Source organism: Dufourea novaeangliae, unplaced genomic scaffold, assembly GCF_001272555.1.
Source record: "Dufourea novaeangliae isolate 0120121106 unplaced genomic scaffold, ASM127255v1 scaffold611, whole genome shotgun sequence".
Classification (NCBI taxonomy): Eukaryota; Metazoa; Arthropoda; class Insecta; order Hymenoptera; family Halictidae; genus Dufourea; species Dufourea novaeangliae.
This window is the reverse complement of record NW_015374474.1, coordinates 1-20,341: the sequence shown is the minus strand read 5'-3', so window position 1 is coordinate 20,341 and position 20,341 is coordinate 1. Positions and strand designations below refer to the sequence as shown.

Below are 20,341 nucleotides of genomic sequence, written 5' to 3'. Positions count from 1 at the left end.
TTGAATTTATATAAGATGAAATGATAAAGATCTGTATACCTGTTAGAAATATTAAATCAAAACAACTTCTAAAAATATAAAGTATCTTAATCGGGTATATGATATTGTTAAATTATTCCCTTTTGTAGCAAGGAAATATGTAAAAACATGAGTCTAATTGTTGTTTATATATATACATTCTTTTTAACTATTAGAAAATAGTTTTTAAGCATTTTATTTGCGTTACCATAAAAACTAAAAACGGTTTATACTTTTTTAACAAGTAGCTTCAACAAGTTTGAATCTTCATACAATCTCGAACTCTGTATTCAGCCTCGCTAGATCTCTGAAATAAGTAATATTAAATGTATAACGAATTTTTTTATAAGTTTTTGTTACACATTCTTTAATTGTACCTGCTTTCTATAGCTTCGTTTAGGTGGTATTTGTGCATCAATGAAATAACAAGTCTCAATGTTGACCAAATGGTATTGGACATGGCTTTTGGCGAAAGACTTTCACCCTGCGTTCCGCGACCGGCAGCTTGTTGATTTAGAGCAGTTAAAAGGTGTTCACCAGCTTCTCTACAAGATGACACAGAATTTTGTAATTATTTAAGATTAAAATAGTCGAATATGTGAGAAAAATCTTACTTATGTGCTCCGAGGATTATGCAAGAAATTCCCAAATTGTAGCGTGCTCTAATGAAACCAGGAGATAATTTTAAGGCACGATGGTACGCATTTATAGCTTCCTCCGGTTTCTGACCATTAGCTAACGTTGCGCCTAATCTATTCCATAACCTGGAATCCTATAAAGATATTAAATTTTTAATACGTCTGTATACACGAAATACGGCAGCTTCGAACATTATACATACATTCGGGCGTACTTGTAACGCTGCCTGGAAACAATCGCAAGCTTTATCATAGTCGTTAGACAAATTAAAGAGCACCCCTAGTCCACACTGAACATCAGCATCAATTTCATCGCGTGGATTCATTCGTGCAGCTTTGTTATATTATACATTATTAAATAGACTGGATTCTTACTCAAACAGAATTGATGATACATGAGACTTTGGGTGTTGATCAATGTTAGCCTTTCTTAGTGAAAGATGCTTGTATTTTTCATTTTTTAGTAACCATTCCTTTAGCGTTAAACACGCTTGGTTTTGATAGGATTCGTTTGTGTATGAAACTGCAAGGGCCATAAGGGCAGCACCATTCATAGGATCAAGAGTCAGGCAGCGTTTCAAAGCTGAAATTGCGAATGGATCTTGTTCATTTTCAGCTTGAGTTTTACCTAGAAGTAACCAAGCTTCTGAATCATTTTCATTTTGTTGTACTGCTGCCTCAAAGCAAAGTATAGCACTTGGTAAATCTCCAGCTTCTAATCTTTTCTTTCCTTCTTCTAATGGATTAGGTATATTCTTCATGGGATTTTCTTCATGAAATTCATAATCTTTGAATGGATCATAATATGTATCATATTCTGATAACCATGGATGTTTACTGGATAGTTCTTCGGAAGATGATACTTTTTCCCATTCATTTTGAAGTCGTAAAAATGCAGAATCATGATTGTCTGTCTCTAAAACACAAATTATTAGCTAAAAATGTATCTTCAAATTTATATAAAAACAGAAAATCAAGATGTAATTATATACTAACCTGAAGAAGTCTTATCTTTCTGAAATTCGTCTATCCAATTACCAGCAACAGCTAATTCTTCTTCTCCCTCTTGTTTCATAAATTTCATAAATTTTGAATATGCAAACTTAGTTTTATCATTTTCTGTTGTCTCAGTTGTATCATCTTTATTAATATCATTTTGTATAGCATCAATGCTATGTTCTATGTATTCCTCTGCCCACTTTGGTCCTAATCCTAATTCATGTGTCTGTTGAATTACAACATTTGAATTCTGTTCTATATCAGGATGCCAGATATCATCAGTATGATGTTCCTATATCAAAAGAGAAATATAAATATTTATTTTATTCTTGTACGACTAACATGTATTACAACAAAATAACAAAAGTAATTACGCTAAAATGACGTCCAGATTCAAGATATTGATTTGCCCATGCTGTATCTAAACCTGTTAATTCTTGAGCTACTCCTGGTGCTGCTATAGGTGGATGAATGTTGTGATCAATTTCTCGCATCTCTTGTAATAAATTATCCATTCTAAATGTTTGAGGACACGAAGCATTTTCTTCTAAAAATTGTTTAACTAACTGATCTGAATCTGAAGGCTGAAATGGTTCCACATGTCCAAATGGATGATGTATTCCTTCTTCCTTGAATCCATGATCACGCACAAAATGTGATGTAAGATGGACTAAAGAACTAGGTCCACCACAGTCACCCTCAACTAATTCACGAAATGCCATTTTCTTTTATTATTATTATTCACCTGTGTCAAACCAAACAGATTTTATTAACTTTCAGAATACAACTAATAGTAACATGTGAAGTACACATACACGCACACACACCCATAAATAAATCTGTATGAACCTTTACACTTTGTAGCTTTAAATTATCATATCTGATAAGACACAACAAAACACATGACCAACAAAGTTTCATTAAGAAATCTCACCATACTAATTTTTGATAGAAATTAAATACCAAAATAGAACACAGCAGAGACACAAAATAATACGTTTATAACAAAAACTGTACACACAAAGTTAAATCAGTCTGTCAGACAAAACGGTGATTATCAATTTTACGTGTTTTTAAAAAGATAAAACGCACAAACCTTTTTTCGTTTAAAATGTAATTTAATATTTGTATGGTATCCGTTGATGTTACACTAAAAATCCGTTTTTCTGTTAAACACACTCCGTTCAAGATTGTTCATTTCCCTGACATCGAGCTATGTCGGTAATATCCATCAAATAAATTCTGCTGTATAATGGTGGGGTGGATGGAATTATCATAGTAAATATACGCGTAAACGTTTGATACTAACAAGATGCATATCATAAAAACATTACGCATGAACACTTGGCACATGGAACGTCAAATCAACGAAATGTTAAACGACGTAGCTTGAACATCTTCTACTGTAATAGCTATACATGGTTCGCGTTAAAAGTGTATTTACAGTTTTACACGATAAAAACTTCGAACATATTCTTTCGATAATTATTTAAAACCTTTCATCTGTCGAATAGTTACATAACTAATTAAAAATGCTATGAATATTATGTCTATGTTTTATGTTTCGTCGTGCACTTGTTAAATATAAAAACAGAAGTTATTCTGAGATAGCACATATTTTATAGGTGGAAATACAAGTATATTTTATTTTATTTCTAGTGTAAGTAAGTATTAAAAAAATATCAATGAATTTAAAAACCATCGTTTGAGTGTTACAACTGGACAAAGTTACTTAAAATATTCCAAACATGCAGTTCTATCACAACGTACACAACGCCACACAACGCCATCATGTGATGGCTGTGAGGATTTAAACTTGTGTAACCCTCGGGAAACCAAGTAGTTTTGATACACTAGATTCATCAATATCATTGTTTAAAAAAAAACGTGCACATTTCCACCGATTTAGGTTTGAATGAAATTTAAATTATACCAGCAAACAATTAAAAATGACTGATTTTGCGAAAGCTCAACTTTTAAAATATGGCTGGACAGAAGGTAGGGTTTAGAACGAGTCATAACACTTTAATACAAATTGTTTACTTATGTTATGAATATTTAATAATTTTGCATTGAAACAGGTAAAGGCTTGGGTAAAAATGAAAGCGGTATTACGGAAGCGTTAAGACCAAAACTAAAATTTGATTCAGCCGGAATAGGACATAAGGATAAAGATTGGAATGAATGGTGGGCAACTGGTTATAATAATGCAACTAATAATATTGTGGTTAAGTCGCAATTACATGGTGTATCCATATGTGTTTCAAAAGAAAGTAAAAATGAATCTTATGAAAAAAATTTGACTGAAAAGAAATTGAGCTATGGAAATTTTCTTAAAACTTCTACGCTTCTTGATGGCAACTTAGTACAAGAAAATGATAGTAATGTACTTGAAGTAAAAGAACCTGAGAAGGATGTTATGCACATTCCTTTAACAGATGAAGAGTTATTTAAAATATGTGGTGGTAGAACTGCTCATAAAGGAGCTAGACATGGCTTAAAATTAAATGGTAAACTAAGAAGGATTGAGGAACAAGAGAAAGATTTTTTACAAACACATAACAAATCAGAGAAAGATAAGTATGACAGAGATGAGGAAAATTTACTTGTTTCTCTTTCCTTTTTTAAAGAAGAAAGTGCTCCAAAGGTATCCAAAGATACAAAGAGAAAAAATAAAAGAAAAATAAATGATTTGACTCATCAATTAAATATTTTATGCAATGTAAATGATAGTGATGAAAGTTATCAACAAAGTACTATTAATCACAAACCTAATGAAGAATCAAAACCAAAAAAGAAACGAAAGAATAAGGAAAAAAAGAGTTCAATATCCTGTGATGTTAAAAGAATTAAAAAGGAGGAGGAAAATAAGGAAATTCACGATACTTCATTTTCTGTAAGACAAAAATTAGATACTGACAAAGCTAAGGACAGGATTGGAGAACAAATAAATGACTATGAAGGGAAAGTATATGACAATGATCCTACACACAAAAAGAAGAAGAAAAAGAAAAGAAATAAAGAATATCGAAAGAATATTCTTAATATACAGGAAGAGGGAGAATGTACGTCCCAAACTAAGAGGGAAAATATTAATATATTACACCCTACTTCTAATAACACATCTGTAAACTGTGGTCATATTATAAATTCATATGTTCGTCCAGATTCCCCAGATACACACTGGAAAAGAGAGGCAAACCGGTTAAATTCCAAAATAATGAAGAAAAAGAAGGCAAAGTTTTTTAAAAAGCAAAAGATTAAATTAGAAAAAATAACAGAAAGTCTGGAGGCTGTTCATGTTAGTGCTAAAGACTCTTCTGAAAAGAATACTAGTAACAGAATATTAAATAGAATAGTAGAAAAAGTAATAGATACTAATATTGTAATAGATAAAACAAAAACATTGAAAAAAACGAAAAAGGAATTGAAAAAAGAGAAAAAAATGAAATAAGTAAGTTTCAGGATGTGAAATGTGCTGTATATAAATGTTTATGTATAGTATGATTTGTTGATCACATGTTGATCATCATATTTTCATTGTATTTATTTTCTAAATATATAAATTAATAGTTTTCTATGGATGTGTTATTAATTGAAACTTCTTCATGCAATAATTTATAATTCTTGTGATTGGTTTTTCTTCCATGCCCAATGAGGTTATAAAAATTTACATTAAAACATAATTATTGATACAGTTGCATCTTCATATTACGTGTTATATTTATTTTAAAATATTCATAGTATACTAGAGTAATTCCAATTTTTTGAACAGAAGTTCGATAGATGATTGGCATCCAATCATCAATGTTTTATACATTTAGGCAAAAGATTGAATTGTTCATACAAAAAATCTAATTGACAGAGTTTCCTTAAGACCTACTGCTATTTAAATGGAAAAATAGTGTATAAAAACTTCATTAATTATCATTAAACATCAAATACAAATCCTTCTTGCTGTAAAAATATATAGCAAGGATCATAGTTTAATAAAAGAAAACCTAAAGGAAGCACGGTTTTTAGTTTAATATTCAGATCTAAGTATTTTCAGATCTATTAGTAATATCTATGCACAGTTTCAATTATCCTAAGACAATATCCATTGGTATATTTTATATCTCTGTAATCATTGAATTGTTAACTTCTAACAAATATCAAATCAACAATAATTAACAGATTCAATGTTTAAAGATATAAGTTACTTCAAACACATTTGTTGGTATTTCTTCTTTTCACTATATAATATCCAATATTCCTACCATTTCTACTTAATGTAACTGATTTTTTATCAGTGGGTGCATGGTTACCACAAGAAAGGTTTGTATTATGCAATTTGTTCCATATTCCATGCATATTAGATACATTTACTTTGTGTGTTGTGATAACAGTTTTTAATATGCAAGGATCTAATTTCCTTGGTACATAACTGAAACCAGGATGATTTACAGGCCGTACTTTCGCACGTTTCGCGCAAACACCTGTGATGTAAACATCTTCCAGATGAAGCAGTGGTGTTGTTAATGCTGTTTTATATAATTTAAATGCCACATCTAGGCTCATTACATATCCTGTACCTGATAAATAATTGGGATAAATTTTTTCTGAATACATATACTTTGGTGTGTACCTAATGGAACATATTAACATGAATTTTAAAAGCATATTTCATTATGTATAACTATTCTATACTGAACAACTACTTACCATTTATTATTTGGATCTAGAATAGGTTTAGCATTGCAAATAAGAGATCCTAATAATGTGTCAGTAGATTGTGATGTTGATTGTAATGTTTTCATTAATATAGGAATATTTACAAACATGTCATCATCAGTTTTCATAAGGTATTTAGCTTGTCTACAACTGGATGTTACCCATTTTAATATCATAACAGACTTTAACGTTAAGTTATTATATGTATCATGAAATTTTTCTTGAATAATATCATTGTATTGATGACTTTCTTCAGCTACTATATTCTATAAAGTAGTACTACTTTTAAATTTGTTCTTGTAGTTTTAATACTACACTCTTAACATAGATTGGTACATACATTGAGTGTATCGTTGTCACTTTGTCCCAAAAGAAATGCTATCTTGACTGTTGAATTATATATATTATCTAGATTACTCTTATTAGCCCATGTATCTCTTATAGCTGCCCTGGCTTTGAAATTCGCAACAGCTGAACAAATAACTATTAACAGATAGGGCGATGGTGAACAAATACCAATGGGATCCAAAACTGAAGTGGTATTCTCTGGATGAATATATGTACATAAATCTCTTGAAGTATTATATGACCATCCTGGTAACTGTGCTGTAAATGAATTTGTTTATAAATATTTTGTTTCCCTTTCATGAACAAATCTATTCATAAAATTCTTCCCCTTTGTTTTTGCTTTTATACATGCTAGAAAAAATAAGTACTCATTCAACTTCAATAAGACTCAAGCATACTACAATAAATAGATAAGAGAAGAACTGCTAATTCAACTTATTTGTATCTTCCACTAAATGTCTATGTTGTTTATTTATTTATTGGCTTTTTATACTTCTAAATGTCCATATATGTAAACTATATCTATTGGCAAATATTATACCATAAGCTTACATAGACAAAGAGTATTTCAATTTGATTTGTCTGATACTTAGAAGAAAGATAGTGAAAGCAAAATCAATGAGCAAGACTGGTTAGTTTATATTGCAATAGAATTTCAAACTATGTTAGTAAATGCATACCCAGAGAGACTACCAAGTGTGTATCACCAATAAATTCTGCAGGGGATGGAGTCTCACCTAAGCCTAAGAATGGGCTTTGGGCAGAATGATATGCTGGTACATATAACAAGCCTAACGTAGCCAAAATAACAAATCCTATTGCTAATCGTCGAACAAATGATACTTTTCCTTTAACTATTCCATTATTGTTTATATTAGTGGCTGATGGTAATTCCAATGGCAACAATCGCAATCTGTCCATCTGGGCACAAACAGTACATATTTGCTTTTATTTATATTACAAAAGAATATTACAAGAATACCATAATTATTCATTTCTAGCTAGCTCACACTTTATTTATTTTACAATGAATATAATCATTGAAAAAGTAAACAAACATTTCTGTCAGTGTTATCAATATTATTAAAGACTCTAAAAATGATGGAGTATTATTCAGGCTAAAAATCTATTTTACAGTGGGTTAACATTTCTTAATGTTTCGTTTATATTTATCGGTAGCTACAATTGACATTATAATGACGCAAATTAGATAAGAAGTGACGTACGTAGCGTGTTCAATTCAAATACAGGTGTATCAGAAATTCTCCATAGATAAATACTGTGGTCAAAATTGTGAACGTGTAAAAGTATTATTTTCTTCTTTCAATATTCAAAGAAATATCCTTTTTTATTATTTCTGAAGTCACAATCAATGAAAATTGAATATAAACATTATAGTGTAATCCTGAACAAAATATCCTGTAAACAATCTTACCTTCGAGATGCGATGATTGCGTTACGCTGCATTTGACAGCTCTCCATTTACTACTTTCGTAAGATTGAACTTACGATACATAGGAAGATGTCATGTAAATTTGACGAAACATTTTTATAATTAAGATATAGGAAATGGAAAATATTTTTTCCCTTTTTTAGAAAATCTCAATACCCGCAACAACTCGTATTGCACCGTATTGGATTACACGGATTAGTTATCCGTGATATTATCGCAGCGCCACTGATTCTGTAAACAGCGTTATTTCACACTCTTGCCTGTTCTCTTGCCTCTTGCTTGTCTCACTACAAATTCATTTTGCGGAACTTGAGGTTGTACTGGAGGTAGCAGGGTGGTCAGGGTAGTCAGTAGAGTAAACGTCACTGTGATCCAGATGGCGTTTGTTTTAGTCAAATATTTCATAAACTTTTTAGTTCTCTTTAGCACTTTTTAGTACTGGTCAGTACCGGTGTACATAGAATGGTTTAGAACCGAACAGTAACCAAGAAGAATTAAATAAAATTAATTCATATTAATATTGTTATGAAATTATAATAAATAGGAACATTAATGAAGACGAAAAGAAAATAATGAATAATGAGTATTGTGAAGAAGATCAAGTGCATTGACAGTTGCAATATAAGTTATTTATTTGTGTATTAACTTTTACCGCTATTTTTATACCATCTACTATTATCACATTAATCTCTTTCGTGTACAAATGAATATATTTTGTTAGTAGAAAAACGTACATAGACATTTATATTAGCAATTAATTATCAGTCATGATTAAGGCTATTTTAGTGTTTAATAACCATGGAAAACCTCGACTTTCGAAATTTTATCAATACTTTGTAAGTAGAATAACACGGGAATTGTTATTGTTGATTAGAATGTGTTCAAAATTTGTTCCTTTCTTTAGAACGAGGACATGCAGCAGCAGATAATAAAAGAAACTTTTCAATTAGTATCTAAAAGAGATGACAATGTTTGTAATTTCTTGGAAGGTGGAAGCTTAATTGGTGGATCTGACTATAAATTAATTTATCGACACTATGCAACATTATACTTTGTATTTTGTGTTGATAGTTCTGAATCAGAATTGGGAATTTTAGACTTGATACAAGTCTTTGTAGAAACATTGGACAAATGTTTTGAGAATGTATGCGAGCTGGATCTCATTTTTCATGTAGACAAAGTTCATTATATACTTAATGAACTGGTAATGGGTGGAATGGTTCTAGAAACTAATATGACTGAGATACTTACAAGAATTGAAGATCAAAACAAATTAGAAAAACAAGAGGTAAGTAGTTTATTATCTAATAATTATGAGATTGATACATGTTTGTATGTTTAAGCTTTAGTTGTATAGTTTATGAGTATTTAAAGATAACAGATTTTGTATATAAAATAGCAGTGCACTGTGATTAAATTTAACTAGACGTGTCAAATTTGTGACAACTAATTTTTACAAATATCCCTTAACTTTTTGGGCCCGATTTCATGTCAGTTAAATACATATTCTTAGTAATATGAATTTATAAATGAAGTAACATTTGAAGTTCATTGAGCATAGTTGTGTGGGCTTGAAGAAGTTAATAGCCTATAACAGTCTATTCGTTAGCTATGCATGTGTTGGAATGTTTCGTAGAGCAGTTTCATTTGGTGGTAGGACTGATTTACCTAACATGAATTTTAGGGAACTTACAAATCAGGACGATCTTGCTCACCTCGTCCGTTTGTCCTTCTGGGGCCCCCTCCTTAAGTAAATCGGCAGTAAAAAAAGATCAGATCATTTTGTACACTTTCATTCCTTTATATTGTTTATCTGTGATTTCTCTTCTTTTTACCAAGAATTTCAAAACACATATATTTCGTAGCTTTACAAGACAAATACTCGTAACACGCATGGTGGTGCTATTGTTTGTAAATGTCTGCTCAGATAACAGTGCCTTAATGCAAATGTATACGTCGCTATGCTCTAAGAATAAAAAATGTACTGCATAGCCATTCTTTTGTCTTTACTTCTACGATTTAATTTAAGTTTCAATTCAATCCTTTAAATTTTTTCCGTTTTCCATTTTTTCCATCCATATGGTATGTGCAGGCAGGAATCACAGCAGCGCCGGCGCGTGCTGTTTCTGCTGTCAAGAATATGAATATACCGCAACAGATAAAGGATATGAAGTTGCCTGACTTGCCACAGGCTATAAAAGACCTCAAATTCTGACCAGCCGTTACTTCGTTGGCCCCGAGCTGACCGGTTTCCTCTACGATTCCAAGTGCAAGCGATACCACAAGGGTTTACTTTTCTTCCCTACAAATGAACGAAAATGCACCAATACTGCCTACAAACACTTCATATGTTTCTTCTCAACAATACCAGAATTAAAGAACGAAGATCGTTTTCTCTTTGAAGGCTTTTAGAAATAATTTCCAGACCGAAGAGGATGTTTATCATAAAATTTCGAGAAATCTTTTTCGTATTTTTGGTACAGAGGATACGGAGTAACAAAATTCAGATTTTGAAGATGTAAAAAGAGGTAAAGAAATAAATCTAGAAATACTAATATTGTACTTTACAAAAGTTTCATCATTCCTGTATGATATTAAAAAAGCATATTTCTATTATAGTGTAACTTACGAAAATGCATTTTCTTTACTATGTTCAAAGCAGTATCTTTAATGTTATCTGATTTGTGAACACCTCCATTCAGTTATTATCAAGGATGTTAGATATTGATGTTATATTGTATTAAAAACATGTTAAATAAATATTATAATACTGCATGATAAATTTTATTTTTCAAGGATTTACAAGGATTCTCTGATTTATGTTAATTACTTCCATGTAACTTTTTCAAGTAAGATTCATCATTACTTACTAGAGATTGAATAACATATCCTAATGAATAGCTTTACAACAACAGTATTACAAAATGGAACATTACTTTTTAGATGTAGCAATTTCATTTCTAAATGTAGTCCATATATATCCAGTACCTCTTTCTGTGAGTGGTGGTGGATATGGTGAATTCTTTAGTTTATAATAATCTGATGGTGCATGCATTACAAATTCCATGCATTCCAGTTTACGTGGGAGATCTTCTTCTGGACCTATAATATATGTTTCAGGACTGAATCCTTTATCTGGTGGTGGGCTAAATACAAAATATTTATGTATACACACATATATTTTTTTTCTTTTTAAGAATAACAGATTAACTAAACTAAATGTTTATATATACCACCTTGCTGTGGTAGGCAGCAACCATGTAACAGCAGCACTCTTTTCACAGTACTGATCTGTGAGTAAACCACGAATTTGTGCATAATAAATCCCACCTTCGATATCTTGCATAGACACTATATCACCTATTTGAAAATAAGTGCCTTTGTAGAATACATAATTACTTGTAATTGGAGTTGCAGTGGCTGTTGGTGCTTTAACTGGCTAAACATGAAAGAAACAAGGTAGAGCAGAGTTTTTTATGAATGACTAAAATATCTAGATAAACATACTGTCTTTTTAAATAAATTTCTTCGTCCTTTTCCTTTAGGTACGACTTTGTGTGACACACCGGACTTTGAGTTACAATATCTAGTGATCCTTGTACTTCTCCTCGTAGGCTTTAACGATCCTCCCTTGTCCTCCTCTTCGGTTTTCACGGTCGTATTCGATTCAGAATTTCTCTCATCTTCGAGGCAAGTATTGCAAAGGTTACCAGCCTCGGTCGAATGCCAGAGCGGGGTCTCTCGAGTCCCACACTTGACACATTCAGGTTTGCTGCCGAAAGGCATTTAGTTTCCATTAATTCGATTACATCAATTATTCATTCACCGACGGTCAACCGACGAATGTTTCCTTCAATCTGACTCGCGATCTCTTCGCCAATTGAATTTCAACCAATTTCATATTGTTTTCAAATGAATGAGTATTAAAGAAAAGTTAACGAGTTTCATGTACATACATACGTGGATCTCATAAAGAAAAGAGTTTATTGAAACGTTTTATTGAATTCCATAAACATTTTCCATGTTTATTTTACACAACAGGCAACTAATGTACACGTAATATAAATGAGGTATATAATACTCCATTTATGCTAATAATACATATTTAATATGACTTGGTGAGAACAAAACAATTGTTAGTGACTCTACGTTTAATTAACAAATCATTAATTAATAATACAGATAAGATATATGAATAAAAATCAGTCACCCAATGCATTTTCGTTGTTTTCGTGGCCACATTTTTATCGGGGTCCTAGAACCCCCATTATCATTTTAGTGTCAATACCCAATGTTACCGATAAAGGTTAAATCTGAGCATATACTGTGTATTTCATCTATGACATTTTTTTGGTTCTCGCCAAATCTAGAAGCTGAAAACTTTACTATAGATAGCGCTATGGGTCATTAATCTAATTTCGTATTTAATAAATTAAATGTTAATTAAAGGTATAATAAGTGACAATTTTTTGTGGACAACATCAATTGAAAACGATACAACAAATAATCGGACGTTACTAGAGAAAATATTTTAGAAGAACTTATTTTTTTATGTAATATTTTTAGGAACACATTAAACGGAAAATGAATTCGATTTCTTGTGATATAATATTTATTTTTGATGACACGAATAACAACGTGTAGTATGTGAAAACAGTTTATTTTTATTAAAATCTGATCGATTAATCTTTCACATAGTGACATAATTGTGTACTAAATTCATTAGTATCCAATTTGAATTTTCTCATATAAATGTACATCTTCATACTGCTATTATATTTACTGTATAAAGAGGATGAACATACGAAAATTACGTCAACCTGTATTAAAATCGTTTTCAAACTTAAGAAACACACATTCATTTAGGTACAACTACAAAGTAATGATCCATGAGAGTGTGCAAATATATTCTTTATCAACTCCTTTTTTCTATTGACTTGCCTCTAATCGTTTAATCTCTTTTGAAATCTCAGATTTTCTTGCTAATTTGTCAAGTATTTCCTTTTCTGGATTTTTCAGTAATCCAGTTTTAATTTTGTCTTCTAAAGTTTCAATCTCTCGAACCTTCTTCCTCAGATTTTTTAATTTTTTCTGTGGATCTGGTGCTGCAGCTTCAGACTGATTAGAAGCATTTGGTTTTGCTGCTAGGGTCTGATTGTTTGGTACTGTTTTAATATTGGATTGCGATTTGTTATTATGTTGTAATGGTTCCTTCTTTTGTTCTGGCTCTGAGAGTGTAGTTTTAGCTAATTCTTCTGTTATATGTTCCATTGTTTTATTTTTATTTTTTTTCTTCTTCTTTTTAATTTCTGTTTTCACTGAAGCACCAGGAACAGTTTTAGACTTGGCTGCTAGCAGTGCTTCTTTTTTAGCTTTGTGTTCAGCTATAAATTCTGGACTTGCACCCACAGGGTACAGGGGTTTATTTTTTATTTGTTTTCCTTTACTTTCATATCTGTAGAGACAAAAATGATGATGTTAGATATGAAACAATGTTAATAACATTGTTGAATAAACCATTACATACAATGGAACTTCTTCTTGTGGAATATAGCCATCTTTTACACGCCGTGGCTTACGCCATGTGCCATCTGGACGTTGACTAGCAGGTATAAATGTTCCACCTATGTAAATGTTTACTATTAAAAAAAATCAATTTAATGACTCATAATAGGCCCAAGGCATAAATATTTCTATTACATCAATCTTATCAAGTTACATGAAACCAAACATTTATTTTATATTATATGAATCTGTCGATATTTAATTATGATTTAGAATAGAATAAGCATCAAAATGCGGCTTACATTTGAGCAGTATAAGTTGTTTACATCCTACAGGTTATAAATAGTTGGTTCATCGAAATAACCGAAATGTTTGAACGGAGCAAAAACGGTCATTACCTTGCTCATCTTTAACGTAAGCCGATGCCATCGTTATTCAATACGATCGTTCGCCGTGAATGTTTTTTAATATATTTCTTGATAATTCTTACTATCCGCGTGCCATCTTGCGATCGCGAGGACCTCAACCTCTCACGGATCAAATTTTCTAAGTTTATGCATTAAACGTTACTTGTTTCCTTAGAAAGATGTCACTACAGCATTTTTCTGCATTGTTTCCTTTTCAGATATCTGCATGTACTCGCAGTTGGTAAAATTATATTCCTGACACAGAAACATAATATAGACGATGTATGTATGTACATATGTTGTTATGCATAAGGATGGATTATTGTTATTAGGTCACTAATTATTAATTACACTGTTCAACAAATTTTAACATTTGTTTTAGACCACTAATATTCAATGGGTGTTTCTTGTAAATTTTTACGCGCATCCACATTAACCAATTATCATTTATTAATTAATAACTAGATGTTAGACTCTTGGAATCAAGCGGCAGTTGCAAGTTGTTAACATTTTTTAAACATTGTCTCAGTTTGCGGTTTGCAAGGAGTACTTTAAAATACGTAGTCTACCTAACTGTCGTTTATACGTAGATATAAACATTCAACGAGGTTAAACAGATTGCTATACAGTTTCCTTTATTTCCTTCATAAACAAATGTTTTTATCAATTATTTAATTGGTAACACCTTGCAGTTCTCTTTTAAAATTTAGCGCCATTGTAATTTGGCGGGAAACATTATTATAGGTGGCGCCCAGGAAAGCACAAGGTGCAGGAAGCAGCAGGTTTCGAAACTTCGTGCAGAGCGCAGCAAAAATATTATGATGATAATGAGTACCATCTAAAACGAATCGGAATACCAAATTTCTGAGGAAGGAAAAGGGTATGTATGCAGTTCAATTGCTTCATGAACGGTGGGTGTATTGGAATGTGAGGTTTGGAAAATTGGTTAACCAGAGGCACAAAACACATGACATTGTTTACAACCATGGGACCCCTGTGAAATTAAATTTCTGTAAAATCGTCGCGTGCCTCTGTTTTTCCGTTTTATTCGTAGTTATTTTTTTAATCTCGAGTAAACATAACAAAAATGTCACATTGAAATGCAATACGGTGGTCAGTATTCTATTTCGTTAAGATAGAAATATAAGTGTATAGGGCATGGGACGGGGGCTGGGGGGAGGGGGTCTATCCTTACCTACTGATCCACCAATCATGACCCTTCGTAGATAACCGAATCCGCCGATTATGACCAACGAAAGACAATCTTAAGAGTCATTCGTCTCGGGGAAGTTGGAGTGATTAGACGTATTGTGATTTCGCTCGTGTCGAAGTATGTGACTGTTACCATTTACTTCAAATCATTTATATTATTGATACTTTCGTTAGCTTTCTATCGTTACTTTTGTTCAAATATTTACTCAATTTAACGTAAATAATCTTAAATTAATTCGCTACCGCGGATAATGAACCGGTCTCCACGGCTTCCCTTATCCACACCGTATCAATTAGTATTTGCGCATTTCTGATTCAGTTTACAATCTTCCGCGACATACCTTGAGTTCAATAATTGTTTATTTGTGACGTAACCATTCTCTAAGGAATGTAATTGCTTGAAATGAATGTTTATTTTCTGTTTCAGAATTTCGGTTGGAAAGAACGCGCTACCCACGCAATGGCCGTTGACTCTCCGTTCAGACGTAATTTGGCGGGAAATTGGTGAACTCCGGCAATTTGTTGTAACAAGTAGGTGACACTCCACTATATATTCTTATTTTGTCGTGCTTTTTGTTCCCAACCGAGAGCATCGTGATTTCGTTAGTTATTATGCCAAAAGCGAACGAAAATTCTTTCGATAAATATTTTAAATTTAAGTGCGCATTTGAACCATTCAAGATGGCTTCCTCGGACTTTACAAAGTTTAAACGACAGTACTTGTACACATTCAAATTTGAAATACTCGCAATTTACTGTATCCCAGTCGCGAAATTGTTTAAATATTACTAATTTTACGCATCTATTTATGAGTGACATTCCTCGCTGAGTTAATTTCGGGTGTACACAAGAAAAATGTATTGGAATATGTATAATACGGTGGTGGATTCCTATTTCGTTGAAATAGGAAGTGGAGTTGGGAGGGAAAACTCCAATCTTCACCAAGCGAACCACCAATCACGAACCTCGTAAGATAACCGAATTAAACAATCTTAGCCAGTCACGGACAGCCTAGGCGTTATTCGTATCGGGGAAGTTAAAGTGATTAGACGTGAAGTGGTCTCGCTCTTGCTGAAGTACGTTATTTTACCTTTCACTTCAAGTCATTTATATTAATAGTACCTTTGTTAGCTCACCATCGTTACTTTGGTTCAATATTTACTCAATTCAGTATAAATAATCATAAATTCATTCGATATTGCGATTCAAAGTGAAGCGGTATCCGCGGCTTCTGTTCTCTCTTTGATACCAATTCGTATTTCCGTAGTTTTTATTTAATTTGTAATCTTCGGCGACACTATTCGAGTCAATAATTGTTTATTTTATGATGTAACCATTCTTAATTCAATTTAACTGCATGGAATGAATGTTTATTTTCTGTTTCAGAATTTCGGTTGGAAAGGACGCACCACCCACGCAATGGCCGTTGACTGTCCGTTTAGACGTAATTTGGCGGGAAATTGGTGAACTCCGGCAATTTGTTGTAACAAGTAGGTGACACTCCACTATATATTCTTATTTTGTCGTGCTTTTTGTTTCCAACCGAGAGCATCGTGATTTCGTTAGTTATTATGCAAAAAGCGAACGAAAATTCTTTCGAGAAATATTTTAAATTTAAGTGCGCATTTGAACCATTCAAGATGGCTTCCTCGGGTTTTACAAAGTTTAAACGACAGTACTTCTACACATTCAAATTTGAAATACTCGCAATTTACTGTATCCGAGTCGCGAAATCGTTTAAATATTACTAATTTTAGACGTTTATATTTATGAAATCATCATATTTGCATTTATGTGCAGTTTCGGTAGTAAGTTTGATTATGTAGAAGCTGCGTAATTTATCATACACACTGAAGCATGGGTTAAAAATTGAAAATTTTATATTTGTAATGTTCTGAATATTTATGAAATTTGGAACGTGGTTTAGACAGAAATAACGAACATGCTTACAACTCTAACAACTTTAGTATAGTATATTAGTAGTAATTATACATGAACAATGAATATTACATGTTTATGAATTTAGTAATTATTCTGTAATACTTTAACACTGAATATTTTTGAACTATTGCATAGTTAAGCTAATAGTTGTACATTTAACTTCATATTTATCATTCAAAGGCTCACTTATATTTACTCTATTCAATTGAAGCAGTTAGAAATTTGAGAAGAGACAGTAACACATTTTGTTCCCTTTTTTTCAGATTAATCACATATTTTATCACTGAATACTCAAAAAGATGTCCTTAGGCAGAGCTTGCATTCATCACATATTTCACCACTGAACACTTAGGAAGCTGTCCTTGGGCAGAGTTCCACCATCATGGAATGTAAGAATCTTTATATTTTATTACTTATATTATGCAGTCAACATAGCTAGAACCAAAGTTCTAGCTTGTTGAGAAGAGATAATAACACATGTTGTTCCCTTTTTTTCAGCTTAATCACATAATTTGTCACTGAATACTCAAGAATATGTCCTTAGGCAAAGCTTGCATTCTTCACATATCTCACCACTGAACACTTAGGAAGATGTCCTTGGGCAGAGTTCCACCATCATGGAATGTAAGAATCTTTATATTTTATTACTTATATTATGCAGTCAACATAGCTAGAACCAAAGTTCTAGCTTGTTGAGAAGAGATAATAACACATGTTGTTCCCTTTTTTTCAGCTTAATCACATAATTTGTCACTGAATACTCAAGAAGATGACCTCAGCCAAAACCTGTAATTTTTCATATATTTCACCACTGAACACTTAAGAAGATGTCCTCGGGCAAAGCTCCACCATCAAGGAATGTAAGTATCTTTATATTTTATTACTTCCATTATGCAGTCAACATAGCTAAAACTTTGAGAAGAGATTCTAATGTATTTTCTTCCCTTTTTCAGATTCTTCTCGAAGACACGAGATTCTTCCCATATTCGGAGCCCTTCTATCATCGGGTGAGTCGCATGCTTTTTGTTCCTCTGGTCCCCAATCATGCCGTAGGATGATAGGTCCGAAGCGGCACGGGCGACTGGTTGTATACGTGCTTTTGACGAGTACAGTGAACGCGGATATGCAATCATATCCGCGAGTAATAACATATTGATATGTTGTGTTTCTTAGCTAGGCTAGGGTCTTCTTGTACGTCATGTTTACAATTAGTAATGCAATTCATAAATGTTTTATATTAAAAGTATATTTATGAGTCCAATTTTAAAAGTTTGTAAGTTATTGATATAGAGGTGAATGTGATGCGAACGAAGTTACATTGCTTATTTATAATTTCAATGTCGTCGTCTGGTATCATTTATTAATGTAGAATAGAATACGATTTACATAAGGAAAATTACATAATATAGAAAATACAATAAATTCACAATAGTCTGCAACTATAGTCAGCTGGTACAAAAATAGTATTGAACTCATTAATGTGTAAAAGAAATGTAGACGATAGATTTGAATATAGAGTAGAAAAAACGGAACCATACCGGTATGTTTAAAATAAAGGGGAAAACATAGTGGTGCCTTCTTAGATGAGCATGTTGTAGCAGTTAGCGCAATACCACGAGACGCGACAGCATGTTTCAAATCCCGGAACCAGTGTCGCGAGACACAAAGGTATCAATCGTATTTGCAAGTTCCATGAAATAGTGGAACACGTGTACTGGGAATCGCAATAAAGTATGGGTGCATAAAAAGAAGACGTATTAAGTTATGTCACCTGTGCATCGATATGCACGCCCTAGTGAAAAACCGCGTGTTATGGAATAATTTAACACGTTGTGCATGTAGTACCATTGAAAAGTGCATTGCGATTTGCAGTTATCGTGGCAGGTGTTTTCGACGCCAATGGCAAAGAACACATCCGGTTACGTACACGGGTAGAGTACCGAAACGTACTGGCGTGTTCTCACGACCATTTTAATGGAGTGTGAGCGTTAAATGCAGGGAAGGTACTACTGTGTTTCACTAGCATGTATAGTGTTCCATAAACATGTTGGTATGATTTACCTATATGTATACTCAGAAGGAATGAGTATTCTGTCTTTTATAAAGGGCAGAGCAGAGGTGTCCATCTATTGCTTATGAGCAGCATTCTTTCCCTCCGGAGGTACCCTCATTATGGGTCTTAGTTTGACTCGTTCGAGTCAATCTGAGATCGGTGGTGGAGGAAACCTACGAGGGGAGGCTCGAACAGCTTGTGGCTTGTGAGCGACATTTGGACACCTTTGTCATAAATTATATTTTTATGATAGTTACTTGTTGCATATTAAGAAAATTTTATTTTACCCATTAGTGTGTTAATTATTATTTTCAACAGTTGTACTGTCACTTGTAGACAAATAAGAGAATGAATGGAAGTTGAATATATTTACTAATGTAATTAGTAATATTATTTTTTACTACTTACTATTTACTAATTTGATTTATAAATGCAGGATTTGATATGATACCAGACTACTGTAAAGACGTTTAAGATTAATACTTGTAACGAATATATATTATCAGATTAACTATGCGTATTGAATTATATTGCATTTTGCTATACATAGATTGAGTTAAAACGTAACGTTCTGGACAAATGTGATATTACAGGCCATGTACAAGAAGGCATTTCGCGACGGGTAGATTTTTGAGTCAAAGTGACATGATTTGTTACACTTATGTTATCTGCCTTACATTGTCTTTGACGATGGAATCGCCCGAGGGTTGTTCAATGTATAGAGTCAAATATCTTATTACATAGATATAATCATGATGTGGAATCTTTTTGTTGTTAAAAATGAATTGACATTAGTATCTTCTTACTTTAATACAAATATTAATATAAAGTCGAGTCACTGTTGTTGTAAATGAAGTGAGAACCAATGACAACATATTAGACCGTTAGAAGAGCAGAAACTAATAATTGTTTCAGTCAGGATTTACAGGATAATTATACCGTGTTCGTTGTTCAAACCCTTTCACGTGCCCAGGTGCTACTTGATTGGGTAAGAGCAACGGGGAACGATGATTTGATTTCATATATAATAACAATAACATGTGTATGCGACTGG

General features: G+C 32.5%; 6 protein-coding genes across 7 annotated transcripts; 2 read left to right on the top strand and 4 right to left on the bottom strand.

Moving 5' to 3' along the window:
• Positions 1-225: 225 nt before the first annotated feature.
• On the bottom strand, positions 226-2,377 carry LOC107193138 (peroxisomal targeting signal 1 receptor). The gene is given in 6 exon segments (XM_015582538.1): positions 226-325; positions 396-563; positions 633-790; positions 860-1,572; positions 1,653-1,947; positions 2,030-2,377. Coding segments are annotated over 6 exon segments (1,722 nt in total). The 3' UTR covers positions 226-285.
• A 1,136-nt stretch (positions 2,378-3,513) lies between these two features.
• On the top strand, positions 3,514-5,531 carry LOC107193137 (G patch domain-containing protein 4). Its single transcript, XM_015582537.1, has 3 exons — positions 3,514-3,653; positions 3,737-4,990; positions 5,521-5,531. Exons 1-3 carry the CDS (start codon positions 3,605-3,607, stop codon positions 5,529-5,531), a joined length of 1,314 nt encoding a protein of 437 aa, XP_015438023.1. The 5' UTR covers positions 3,514-3,604.
• A 327-nt stretch (positions 5,532-5,858) lies between these two features.
• LOC107193141 (beta-1,3-galactosyltransferase 1-like) lies at positions 5,859-8,312 on the bottom strand. The gene is made up of 5 exons (XM_015582540.1): positions 8,152-8,312; positions 7,397-7,637; positions 6,709-6,974; positions 6,360-6,634; positions 5,859-6,282 (listed from the first exon to the last, which is right to left on the bottom strand). The coding sequence occupies exons 2-5, from the start codon at positions 7,635-7,637 to the stop codon at positions 5,859-5,861; spliced, it is 1,206 nt and encodes a 401-aa protein (XP_015438026.1). The 5' UTR covers positions 8,152-8,312.
• Positions 8,313-8,819: 507 nt separating this feature from the next.
• Positions 8,820-10,590, top strand: LOC107193144 (AP-3 complex subunit sigma-2). Its single transcript, XM_015582544.1, has 3 exons — positions 8,820-9,005; positions 9,074-9,457; positions 10,262-10,590. The coding sequence occupies exons 1-3, from the start codon at positions 8,937-8,939 to the stop codon at positions 10,382-10,384; spliced, it is 576 nt and encodes a 191-aa protein (XP_015438030.1). The 5' UTR covers positions 8,820-8,936; the 3' UTR covers positions 10,385-10,590.
• Positions 10,591-10,941: 351 nt separating this feature from the next.
• On the bottom strand, positions 10,942-12,023 carry LOC107193143 (GATA zinc finger domain-containing protein 1). The gene is made up of 3 exons (XM_015582543.1): positions 11,677-12,023; positions 11,406-11,608; positions 10,942-11,315 (listed from the first exon to the last, which is right to left on the bottom strand). The coding sequence occupies exons 1-3, from the start codon at positions 11,953-11,955 to the stop codon at positions 11,102-11,104; spliced, it is 696 nt and encodes a 231-aa protein (XP_015438029.1). The 5' UTR covers positions 11,956-12,023; the 3' UTR covers positions 10,942-11,101.
• A 1,022-nt stretch (positions 12,024-13,045) lies between these two features.
• LOC107193145 (partner of Y14 and mago) lies at positions 13,046-14,183 on the bottom strand. Of its 2 annotated transcripts, none has more exons than XM_015582545.1 (3): positions 14,073-14,183; positions 13,697-13,808; positions 13,046-13,624 (listed from the first exon to the last, which is right to left on the bottom strand). In XM_015582545.1, exons 1-3 carry the CDS (start codon positions 14,101-14,103, stop codon positions 13,099-13,101), a joined length of 669 nt encoding a protein of 222 aa, XP_015438031.1. In that variant the 5' UTR covers positions 14,104-14,183; the 3' UTR covers positions 13,046-13,098. The 2 variants fall into 2 exon arrangements, with proteins under 2 accessions (XP_015438031.1, XP_015438032.1); XM_015582546.1 differs by having other exon boundaries at positions 13,697-13,793.
• Positions 14,184-20,341: the final 6,158 nt, after the last annotated feature.

Coding starts and splice junctions, on each gene's coding strand:
- LOC107193137 (XM_015582537.1), top strand. CDS start 3,605: ATGACTGATTTTGCGAAAGCTCAACTTTTAAAATATGGCTGGACAGAA. Junction 3,654..3,736: donor AAAATATGGCTGGACAGAAG/GTAGGGTTTAGA, acceptor GCATTGAAACAG/GTAAAGGCTTGGGTAAAAAT.
- LOC107193145 (XM_015582545.1), bottom strand. CDS start 14,103: ATGGCATCGGCTTACGTTAAAGATGAGCAAG. Junction 13,809..14,072: donor TTACGTTAAAGATGAGCAAG/GTAATGACCGTT, acceptor TTTTTTTAATAG/TAAACATTTACATAGGTGGA. Junction 13,625..13,696: donor CCACAAGAAGAAGTTCCATT/GTATGTAATGGT, acceptor TTGTCTCTACAG/ATATGAAAGTAAAGGAAAAC.
- LOC107193141 (XM_015582540.1), bottom strand. CDS start 7,637: ATGGACAGATTGCGATTGTTGCCATTGGAATTACCATCAGCCACTAAT. Junction 6,975..7,396: donor ACACTTGGTAGTCTCTCTGG/GTATGCATTTAC, acceptor ATTCATTTACAG/CACAGTTACCAGGATGGTCA. Junction 6,283..6,359: donor CTAGATCCAAATAATAAATG/GTAAGTAGTTGT, acceptor ATGTTCCATTAG/GTACACACCAAAGTATATGT.
- LOC107193144 (XM_015582544.1), top strand. CDS start 8,937: ATGATTAAGGCTATTTTAGTGTTTAATAACCATGGAAAACCTCGACTT. Junction 9,006..9,073: donor CGAAATTTTATCAATACTTT/GTAAGTAGAATA, acceptor TCCTTTCTTTAG/AACGAGGACATGCAGCAGCA. Junction 9,458..10,261: donor ACAAATTAGAAAAACAAGAG/GTAAGTAGTTTA, acceptor TGGTATGTGCAG/GCAGGAATCACAGCAGCGCC.
- LOC107193143 (XM_015582543.1), bottom strand. CDS start 11,955: ATGCCTTTCGGCAGCAAACCTGAATGTGTCAAGTGTGGGACTCGAGAG. Junction 11,609..11,676: donor GAAATTTATTTAAAAAGACA/GTATGTTTATCT, acceptor TTTCATGTTTAG/CCAGTTAAAGCACCAACAGC. Junction 11,316..11,405: donor TTGCTGCCTACCACAGCAAG/GTGGTATATATA, acceptor TTTTGTATTTAG/CCCACCACCAGATAAAGGAT.